General features: G+C 40.1%; 1 protein-coding gene across 1 annotated transcript; it reads left to right on the top strand.

Moving 5' to 3' along the window:
- The first annotated feature begins 2452 nt into the window (after positions 1–2452).
- LOC104453830 (protein CROWDED NUCLEI 2) lies at positions 2453–11270 on the top strand. Its single transcript, XM_010068457.3, has 8 exons — positions 2453–3090; positions 4297–4506; positions 6485–6738; positions 6854–7124; positions 7230–7313; positions 8185–10292; positions 10407–10614; positions 10725–11270. The coding sequence occupies exons 1-8, from the start codon at positions 2788–2790 to the stop codon at positions 10926–10928; spliced, it is 3642 nt and encodes a 1213-aa protein (XP_010066759.2). The 5' UTR covers positions 2453–2787; the 3' UTR covers positions 10929–11270.

Raw genomic sequence — 11270 nt, forward strand, 5'->3', positions numbered from 1 at the left:
GAGAGGAGAGTAAAGGCTTTTTTTAATTTAGCATTTTCTTTAAACTAGTGTCGTTGTTTTGGTAATTGTGAATAGATCTATCAAATGAGTAGGTTAGACTAAGTCGAAATTGATTTGTCCATATTAATCCATTTAACCATATTAATTCATTTTCATATAATATAATTATCGGACTCAACTCCAAATCCAACCCACATTATTTTCCTCCATCTGTTTCTATTTTTTGACTCATGTTCTTCTCACCTACTCTATCCAGACGTAAGCATAACACACTCTGCACTAAAACGCAGGAAATTGCAAAAATCTGTCCCTTCGAAAACGCCAAAAGCATAACACACTCTGCACCAAAACGCAGGAAATTGCAAAAATCTGTCCCTTCGAAAACGCCAATCCTCAACAGCAGTTACCGGAGTCTCCGATACGCAGAAAGCCGCGACTCCGACATCGGTGAGCACACGGCAGCCGTGGAGCTTGAGCGGCGTGAGGCTTCAACACTTGAGGGAGATTAGGATCAATGCATCGTCGCCGAGGCTGATCGGCTTCTGGTCGCACCGGAGTTCGAGCTTCATGACAGCATCGAAGCTTGAGAAGATGGACGGGAGCGGCTTGGCTTGGGCATTGAGCGACAGTTTTGGGGCTGCATGGAAACGTTCTAAAAAGTGTTTCGGAACACTTTTTGTTTAGAACAAAAAAAAGAACAGCGTTTGATTTGCGTTTACATTTTTTTTTTCTTTTGTTCAAACACAAAAAGAAAAAAAAAAAAAAAAAAAAAAAACTTACTTGTTTGAAACAATTTTGAAGAAACGTTTCTTCTTCTCTCTCTTCTTCTTTCTTCTTCTTTTTTCTTCTTTTTTTTTCGCGGCCGCGCCTCGCCATGGCAGGGGACCCGTTGGCGAGGCCCGGCCGCGTCGGCGGCGAGGCCGCCTCGCCCGGGGGTCGGCGAGCGTCGCCATGGTGGGGGCACCGGCCGAAAAAAAAAAAAAAAAAAGAAAGGAAAAATGAAAATAAAATAAAAATATTAAAAAATTAAAAGAAACAAAAAAAGAATAAAATTTACCAAACTTGTTTCTATTTATTTTTTTATTTCCGGAACAAGTTTACTAGACGCGTTTTTATTCAAAAATTGTTCTTTAACATAAACACTTTTTTTTATTTTATTTCATTCCTAGAATGAAAAAGTAAAGAAATAAAAACATGTGCGCCCTTTGATGCCAGTCATCGCCGTTAAGGCAGAGCCATCGCTAGCACACAGCGGAGAGCACCGCTTTTTAGTCCCCCCGTGTCAGGGACAAGCACTTGCCGGGAGGTCGCCGGTGTAGTCATAGCCACAGTCGCCGCTCTGGTTGCCGTCCTCTCCTTCCTCGAATGAGGAAACGAACTCCAGCGACTGGAGGAAGTCAAGGTGCTCGTTCGACGAGATCTATTATTGTCAGGGCGTCCAGAAAATTTCCCGAAAATTGAAAAGAGCATTGAAAATTTTGAAAAATAAAAAGACTTGACGGCTCTACATATTAAAAATTATGCACAGGCGCATGATTTTAAATAAATAAAAGAGTTTCCAATCTACATTTTTAGGAAAATGTAAAGGGAAAATATACAAAAAAACCTAAATTATACTCATAATGATACATTTATATTAAAATTTTCTTCTATGACACAAAAATTCTTAAATTCATATTCGTGTGACATTTATTTTCCACCAAAATAAATATCATTTAACCTTATTTTGGCTGAAAAATTTATCTAGTATAAAATTGATGCGGAGTTAAATGTGTCGCAATAAATATATCTTGAGATTTTCGATGTAAAAAAAGGGTTAATACCCTAGAAAACCCCAAACTGATACACATGTGACAAATTTACTCCAAACTATTTTTTTGACCATGAAAAATCCCAAACTGGTATACTTGTGATAAATTTACCCCGATTAACCATAAAAAACCTTAAACTGGTACATTTATGATAAATGTATCCCAAATTAATTTATTCGACCACAAAAAACCTTAAATTAGTAAATTTGTGACAAATATACCATCCAGTAACTTAATAATTTGATTGTAAAATTTAACAAAAATTAACGAAGGGTAAATTTGTCACAAATATACCAGTTTTGGGTAAACTTGTTAAATGTATACTGGAGTTTGGGGTTTTGGAAGTCAAAAAAAAATAGTTTGGATAAATTTGTCACATGTGTACCAGTATGAGGTTTTTTAAGATATTAACCCTAAAAAAAATTCGGCTAAATGTGTGAACTTTGGGATTTTATTTTACGTGGCTTTTTCTGAAAAAAGCGAAACACGTGTAACGAAGGAACAACATACGGGGGATAGAAAACTAGACCCCTTTGCTTTTTCGTCAATATTAATAAAACGGAAAAAAACAACAAACCCTTTGGTATATATCTCCAGTAAATTTTTGGGCCCCTGCTGCATTGCTGCACATGTCGTTTTCACCGTTTGCGGTTTCTGCGTCCTCCCGACGGAAAGTAGCCGCACGCTCGCTCGCTCGTTCCACGAATCCTCTCTGAGAATATCACCGAACGCGAAATCCCCCAACGCCCATCGCCTCTATTTCTCTCTCTAGAAACACAGTAGCAACCCCGTTCGAATTCTCTCTCTCTCTCTCTCTCTCTCTCTCCTGATTCTTGCCCGTTGGGGAGCGCGCGAGTTGGAACGAGTGCTTTCTAGGGTTTCCAAGAAGTAATCTTTCCGGGTCCTTTCGGGCTTTCTCCTTGATGGGTCGCTGAGGTTTCGTGGTGGGTGTTCCGGTTCTTTCTTCCCGTTCAGGATGTTCACTCCCCAGAGGAAGGCGTACCCGGCGATCTCGCTGACGCCGCGGACCGAGGCCGCGAGGACCGGCGGCGGCGGCGGCAAGGGAAAGGCGGTGGCTTTCCTCGAGGGGGGGCCGCCGCCGCCCCCGCCGCCGATGGCCTCGCTGGATGGGAATGTGATGGGGAATGTTGGGTTGGAGGGGTTGGAGGATGTGGAGGACTGGAGGCGGTTTCGGGAGGCGGGTCTGTTGGATGAAGCGGAGATGGACAGGAAAGACCGCCAGGCAATCGCCGAGAAGGTCACCAAGCTCGAAAACGAGGTAAATTTGATCGATATTGTGGATCGTGGCTTTTTGCTTTTTTAAATATTTCCAAGGCTTGGTGTGGTTATTACCTCCGCTGAATGGTTCTTAGGAGTTCTTGGTCTGTTGCGCTACAATAATTAGTTTTGTTAGAGGGAGAGTTTGAGGAATAGGATAAATATTTTATGAGATAAACTGGGCATGGTATGTTTTATTTTTGATTATTGACGGGTCCCATGCTTGTTCCTCCGAGTGTATAAAGCTGCCGTGGGTTGGTAGTTGCTTCTTGCAATAGTGTTATAATGTTTTCGTCATGTGTAATTACCTACCCAAGTTAACAAAGCATGGGACGCAGTTTGGGATAGGTGGGTTCATTGCTTGTCTAACATCTGATCCATTGACAAATCAAACTGATTAGCTGGATGGAGATCATGCTATGCATGAATGCCCATCCCGAGTAAGCAGAGCGTGAGGTACAGTTTGGGATAGGTGGGCTCATTGCTTGTGTAACATCTGATTCATCGACAAATCCAACCACCCTAGAGGAGATATGATGTGAGATGTCGCAGGATCATTTCTTTGTTTGCTACAATTCAAGAAGCATCTTGTCCAGTCAAGGGCTGGTATGGGACATGAAAGGACATGGATGCCATAAAGTGCATAGTTTGTCCTGAGATGACTTGTTAGCTCTTTAGTAGTCTTTAAATGGACTTGGCAGTTTAGCCGTCACGAGACTTATTAAGCTCCTTTGGGGGAAACTACCCTCCAATCTTTTTAGGTAAGTTACCATTTCCATAAGCAGGGTCAGTAGGAATCCCAATAGTAAGAGAGTTAACGGGTTCTTTAGAATTTGTCAAAGTGTGTGGCAAGATGAGCCTCTCAAATACGGCTCAAATGGCAACTGATCTTTAGCTCGATCCTGCTGAGATGAACATGCAATAAGTTGCTTAATTCTAAACATTTCTCATTTGATGATTTGTCATGATATGATGTCTGCATTAATAGTTGGAACAATCGCGTCTGTTATTTTGGTTGATGGCATTGTTGTTTTTTGGTCAGGTTCACAGTGGAGCTGTACTTTTGCTAACTTTTCGATGTGCAATTGCCACAAATTTTCATGTTTCTTTCTATATGTAGTGTTGAATTAGGTTAGCGTTTGGTAATTAGGAATTGATTCCTGTGAAATTCGTACTGAGATCAAGCATTTGTTGTTTCTTTTGGCAGCTACTTGATTACCAGTATAATATGGGGCTGCTTTTGATCGAGAAAAAGGAGTGGAATTCGAAGTTTGAAGAGTTAGGTCAAGCATTATCGGAAGTACAACAGCTCCTCAAACGAGAACAATCAGCACATCTGATTGCAATGTCTGAAGCTGAGAAGAAAGAGGAAAATCTGAGGAGAGCCTTGGCTCTTGAAAGGCAGTGCGTGGCAGATGTATGCTACTTCTCACTGATAGTCTTGCAATTTGAATTTGGTCTTATTTGAAGGCTCTAAATATTGCATTGCAATTTAAATGTCTTTTATTTTGGAAGTACAGTTAATTAATGACAAACTGTCTACTGAATTTGTTTGCCAAAATTTCGTTCATGGGCAATAGGGATTGCTAAATCAGATAGCTTAAAGGTAAAGCAAACCCAACTGCGAGATGGTTCTTCTATGATCTCGCATAAAGACTGTACTCCCGGTGGAGAACTCTTGCTGGAGCACTAGTTTGATTCCCATTGCCAATTCTTGCATTACTATTCATGTTAGAATTCTGGAGACATAAGATCTGAGGAAAGCCTTGGCTTTTGAAAGGCAGTCTATGGCAGATGTATGCTACTTCTTGCTAGCAGTCGTGCAATTTGAACTTTTTGTTATTTCAATGCTGTGTATTATGCATTGTAAATATCTTTGCTGTCTTCTATTTTGGAAATACAGTCAACTAATGACAAAGTGCTTGCTGAATTTGTGTTGTCAAAACTTTGTTTATGGGCACTGGGGATTGCTAAATTGGATAGTTAAAAGGTAAAACAAGCTTAATTATGACATGATTTTTTCCTATGATCTGACAAAAGCCTGGAGAACCCTTGCTGGAGCACTAGTTTGCATGCGATTGCCAAATTATGTCTTGCCATTCATGTTAGAATTTCGAAGACATAAAATTTTGGGTATTTCTCACCCGAGATCTTTTGCTCTATAGTAGTCCATTGTCATGCATAAGGAATCGAAAGTATGCAGTGGGGTTCAAGTGCAGAATTTTCTCTGGACTTTTTAGTCCAAATTGTTGCAGAGTGCTAGATTACAATATTTCATTCTTGTGGACACGGAATCAAATGTAGGCACTGGGATTGATCAAGTCAGGATTTTCTCTAGACTAGTTAACCCAAATTATTGCATTAGTGCTAGATCGCCTGTGTGATTATGTGTGTTCATTATGTGTATATTACTGCCTGCGGAGTCTATGATCAATGCCCTGCTTAGTTAGGCACTTCTCGTATGTAGGACTTGTGTCTTTCTTTCTTTTTTCCCCTGTTTCTTTTCTTGCAATTGGTCTCTTGTGTCTCAGTAAAGCAGGACTTGTGTGAAAATGTTCAATTTTTCTGTTTCCAGACAATTTTATTGAGTATATGTAGCTAACTCATTCATATAAATCAACAGTTTGTGTTTGCTTGATTGGAGGGTGGATTAGCCATTCTGGTTGATTGTGTTAATCTGGTGGTTGATAAATCTGAAAGTGATCTACCCATTCTCAAGAACAATTTCAAGCTCTTTATCTGTGCTTTATACCTTCATGAATTGTTGATGAGAATCTTCGTGTGCCAAAAAGGTTAACAAGAGTGCTGTTTTAGCTTTTTTTGGTTTTTGTGTGGTTATGGTATAATTTGATAAGAGCTTGCTCCTTTCATTCTATTGAAGTTTTAGTTTTATGGCAACAAGTCACTATCTTCTTAAAAGTAGGTTCTCTACTCCTCTGTAAAAGCCAAGCGTAAAATGGAAAAGAATTATTTCTTCCGTGAGCTCCTTTCATGCATTAATGATTTATGCCATTATGGAGCGAGCTCTCTTTTCCTACAATCTGAGTCTTCTCAGACATGGAGGTATTTGATTGCACTTGCACACGCATAGAGTAGCAGGACATGCATACGCATGGTTTAGACAAATTTATGTCTAGGGTGAATTGGATTGTCGACATTGGTTTTAATATGTGGTGCTGTGGGACCATATTTTCCTTTGATAGTATAAAAAGTCAAGTGTTATCTTTGTTTCTTCCTTTGCCAGAGTTGCACTGCAAATGGGAAGATATAACAAGAGCTGTTCTTCAACTTGATTGTTTGAATATATCTTCTCTCATGTGAGCACTGGAAGTAAATGTGATTAGCGTTTGAAGTCTTCCATAAATTTGTTATATAGATGAACCTTGTTTATGCAGCTTGAGAAGGCTCTGCACGAAATACATAATGACCAGCACAAAATGAAGCTTGATTCTGAGAAGAAGTTGGCTCAAGCAAGTGCTTTGACCACTGGAATTGAGGATAGGTCATTGGAGGTGAAAGAGAAGCTGCATGATGTTGATGCCAAGCTCGCGGAGGTCAGCAGAAAAAGTTCACAATTGGACTTGAAGATGCAAGAGGTGGAGGCACGCGAAAGTGTACTTCAAAGGGAGCGTTTGTCTTTGAAAACTGAGTATGCTCTTTTCAACCTGTGCATCTTTATGCATCATGCATGATGGTGTTGTTTACATTGCTATCGTTGTAAGAGAAATTTAGCAAGTAATGTTGCAAAATTGCCCTTTTGGCAGGCAAGAAGCACACAAGGCCTCATTTTATAAACAGAGGGAAGATTTACGAGAGTGGGATCAAAAGTTGCGGGAAAGGGAAAAGAAGCTGTGTGAGGATAGGAGAATCCTGAACGAGAAGGAGGAAAAGGCCAATGAAATTGACCAACATCTTATGCAGAAGGAGAGGGATATTGAAGAAGCTTACAGAAACATTGAGTCATCCAAATCGATGTTGCCTGAGAAAGAGAAACATATAAATCAAAGTTTAGCAGACTTGGCTGCAAAAGAAAAGGTAATTTTACTGTTTAGCACTGCTGATTCTCCTATCGGTCTTTGCAATCAACCTACATCATATTTTTCTGATAGTTGCTTAGTTCACCTTTCAATTTGGTCGCAGGAAGTACTGTCAAAGGAAAGCATTATAAGATCGAAAGAGGAAAAGCTAAATGCATTGGAGAACAAGCTGAATCTGAGAGAAAGTGTGAGTTGAATGCATAATCTTTCTCTAGAAATTATTGATGTGTTACGTACTGTAGAAAGTTTTTGAAGATGGACTTGGATTTAATGGCTTTTCTACTTGTGATCATTATTATGTATCTCAAGGTGAATAGTATTCATACTTCGTTCATTTTCTTGTCAGTGTTGGATAAGTTCTTTTTGGACAGAATAGCTCTATTATTTTTGCAAGTACTAATTTTAAAATTGCCATGCCCCATGCTTCTTGTCCTTGTCATTAATGCTGCTTATGAGTCAACACAAATATGATTAGCATGAAAGACATTTTCTTCGTGTGAAAGGGAAGACAATGAGAGGTTGGCAACTCATATTCTTGTGCACTGAGGATTGATGATGCTTGTTTTCCTTTCATTTTGTCATTTGATATTGAGGTCAATTTTTAAATGAGTATATTTCGTTTTTAATTCTTTGCAAGAACTAATATTTCGTGCTAAATCACTCAATATCTAATTGAGTAGACCCAATCCCAGGTTGCTTGGTGTTGTGGATGTTCAATATTATGTCCCTGCACAGGATAAAGCAGGACTAGTACTGTTAAGTAGAAACAACTCCTATTGAATCACCTTTTTTGTGAATTATGTGAATGAACATTTTTATGCATAGGAGTTTTCTTCTGTGTTTGTGTGTTGATCGTTCTGTCTTTTGGGGTAATTTGTGTCTTTATTGTGGGTGCCCTGTGTTTTGTTTTCTGTTCACCTTTGTTTTGATTGATTTTATTTAGGGAAGTTTTATCATGATAGTTTTCACTTTAGCGGATGGATTGGAGTGGATGGGATGATATGTTATGTTATAGCTCCTGTCTAGCAGTGTAGAATTGATTCCTGCTTGCTCTGCAGGTGGAGATCCAGAAACTTGTCGATGAGCAAAAGGCCCTTCTGGATGGTAAAATGCTCAGCTTTGAAACTGAATTAGAAGAGAGGAGGAAATCTCTTGACAAGGAATTGAAAATTAAGAAAGAAGAACTTGAGCGGAAGGAAGTCGAAATAAACCACAAAGAACAGAAGTTGGGGAAGCGAGAGTCTGCTTTGCATGCGAAGACAGAGAGATTTAAGGAGAAAGATAAGGAACTTGAGTCAATGTTGAAAATATTGAAAGAGAAGGAGAAGTCCATGAAAGCTGAGGAGAAGAAATTGGAGGTGGAGAAGAAACAGTTATCTGCTGAGAAAGAGGCCTTGGAGAATCTCAAAGATGAAATTGAGAAAATAAAAGCCGATATTGCTGGAAAGGAGCTGGAGATAAAAGAGGAGAGTGAGAACCTCAGATTAAATGATGAGGAGAGGTCGGAACATCTCCGCTTGCAAGCAGAATTGAAGATGGAGATAGAAAATTGCCGATCTCAACAAGAGTCGCTTCTTAGAGAAAGTGAAGAGCTAAAAGAAGAAAGAGAGAAATTTGAGAAAGAGTGGGAAGCTTTGGATGAGAAAAGAGCTGCAATTATTGAAGAGAATAGAAAGTTTCTGGAGCAGAAAGAGAAGTCAGAAAAATGGCAGTCTGCTGAACAAGAAAGGTTGAAAAGGGAGAAACATGAAATGGAGGAGCATATGCAGGGAGAGTTGGAAGCGATAAAACTGGAGAAAGAATTGTTTGCCACCAAGATGAAACATGAGGAATCTGATTTATCTGAAAAAGTGCAGAATGAGCGCAGTCAAATGCTCCGGGAATTTGAGTTGATGAAAGTGGATCTTGAAACTAGTCTCCAAAAGCGGCAGGAGGAGACAGAGAAAAAGGCGGTTCTTCTGGAGAAACAATTTGAGCTAGAGAAAGAGAAGGAGCTTAAAAGCATAAATGAGTTGAAAGAAAGTGCTCTGAGAGAACTGGACGAAATAAGGTCTGAGAAGCACAGGATAGAGAAAGACAAACAGGCCCTTGTGTTGAATAAGAAACAGCTGGATGAAAATCAGATTAAAGTGCGTGAAGACATTGATCAGCTATTTCTTCTCAGCCATAAGCTGAAGGATCAAAGGGAAGAGTTAATTAAGGAAAGAAGCCGCTTCCTTTCGTTTGTTGAGAAGTTCAAGAATTGTGAGAAATGTGGAGATGAAGCTAGAGAATTTACACTCTCTGATCTACAGTTACCTCAAATGGGGGATAAAGAGATTCTCCCGCCGCCTAGGCTGGTGGAAGAGTTGTCAAATAAGCCTTGCAGTAGGATGAGTCCTTTTGGTAGATCACCCTCGGAAAAATCTCCTGATGAACTTGGTTTGGTTCATTCAGATTCTGGAAGCCACATGTCTTGGCTGCGTAAGTGCACATCCAAAATCTTCAAACTATCTCCAAGTAAAAAAATCAAGGATGATTCTGCTTCACCACAGTCCCACAAAAATTTTAACTTTGAAGAGAACGATGGAAGGTTGAGTATGGCTAGAAACGAGGAAACAAACAATGGACATGGCACTAATGAAGATGAAGCAGAACCATCATTGGGAAAAGTTGAGGTGGCGACTTTCAACCAAAGATTTAAGTCTGTTGACGTCATTAAAGAAGTTGATGATGGGCATGTGTCATCTCTTGATGACAGTAACTATCTGCATGATCAGATGCCTGATCTGCCAGAAGATTCTCAGCATTCTGAGGTGAAAAAGAGTCGACGAAAAGGTGGGAAGAGAAACAATGGAATTCACAGAACAAGATCGGTGAAGGCAGTGGTTGAAGATGCCAAGGCTTTTCTAGGTGATGTGTCAAAGGATACGCTGCCTAATGATGATACGAGCAAGGCAGACCAGGCTGATTTGGTTCATAAGGGGAAAGCAGTAAGTAATGTTCCAAGGAAGCGGCAACATGCGGAAAGTTCTCAAATAACAGAAAGTGAGCAGGATGGTGGTGATAGTGAAGGACCTTCCAATAGTGTTTCGGTCAGTGGGCGTAAGAAGAGGCGACAAACTGTCCATGTGCCGGCGGTGCAGACTCCTGGGCAAAAGCGATACAATCTCAGACGACAGAAAACGTAAGTGAATGTTCCAAAATTTTCATGCATGATGTTATCTTAGCCTTGCCATAAGGCAAATTTGGTTAACTTTGTTTCTGACTCATTATGACTTTTGATGCTGGCATCTATCAGTGTTGGCAATGTGGCAGCAGAGGAAGCCTCAGCTGACTTAAATCAAGATGGAAAAGTAGAAGCCGCTAGTGGTGGAGGGGAAGAAGCAATAAATGGAGAAGATAATAACGTGCCATCACATAACAGTGATGAACATCATAATCAGATGCACTTGACACAGGCCACAAGTTTGAGGACCATGGAGTTATCACAGCAGAAGGTTGTCAGGGTAAAGTTTCTGTCATCCCCAGCTCCAACCATTCCAAAGAAGAGTCCTTTGAGCAAACAATTAAGGCATACATAAGATAGTTCTTAATTTTGCTTCTTGTTCTCATGCAGTTCACGACAGTAAATGTTGTTGACAACAGTGTAAATTTAGCCAAGCCAGATGAAAACGGAGAAGCAGTTGGGACGGGGGAATTGTCTGGTGAAGATGAGAATGGAAGTGCACTTAATGAGGCTGAAGATGATTACGATGATGAGTTGGAGCATCCTGGTGGAGCATCTGTAGGAAAGAAGATCTGGACCTTTTTTACTACATAACTGCTGAATCTTTAGGAGCTTTGCCTCAAGTGCTCCCTCTATTGACATGCAGCTTGAGCAGCAGGAAAGGGCTGGTCAAAATTGTAAAATCATAGATTAAATTCTTTACCACAATAGAGGCTGAGCATCTTCTTTTCGTTCTACCCTGTATCTTTCTTGAGTGTAGGAGGCACATAGGTGCTTTGGAGTAGTTTTTGTCTGTTCCTTTTCTCCCAAGTTCTTAGGTGCATAATTGTTGCCGGTTGGCACGCCTAGATGATATTATGAGTTGATTGATGGCAAATAACTCAAATTTGTGTAGTGACGAAGTTGTGGCATGATTTGAAGATTCGTTTGCAGCTC

The sequence above is a fragment of the Eucalyptus grandis genome, chromosome 7, assembly GCF_016545825.1.
Source record: "Eucalyptus grandis isolate ANBG69807.140 chromosome 7, ASM1654582v1, whole genome shotgun sequence".
Classification (NCBI taxonomy): Eukaryota; Viridiplantae; Streptophyta; class Magnoliopsida; order Myrtales; family Myrtaceae; genus Eucalyptus; species Eucalyptus grandis.

Bases quoted from the DNA above. Each gene is read 5' to 3' on its own strand.
- LOC104453830 (XM_010068457.3), top strand. From the start codon at position 2,788: ATGTTCACTCCCCAGAGGAAGGCGTACCCGGCGATCTCGCTGACGCCG. The intron at 3,091-4,296 runs GTAAATTTGATC...TTCTTTTGGCAG, and splicing joins TCACCAAGCTCGAAAACGAG to CTACTTGATTACCAGTATAA. The intron at 6,739-6,853 runs GTATGCTCTTTT...CCCTTTTGGCAG, and splicing joins CGTTTGTCTTTGAAAACTGA to GCAAGAAGCACACAAGGCCT.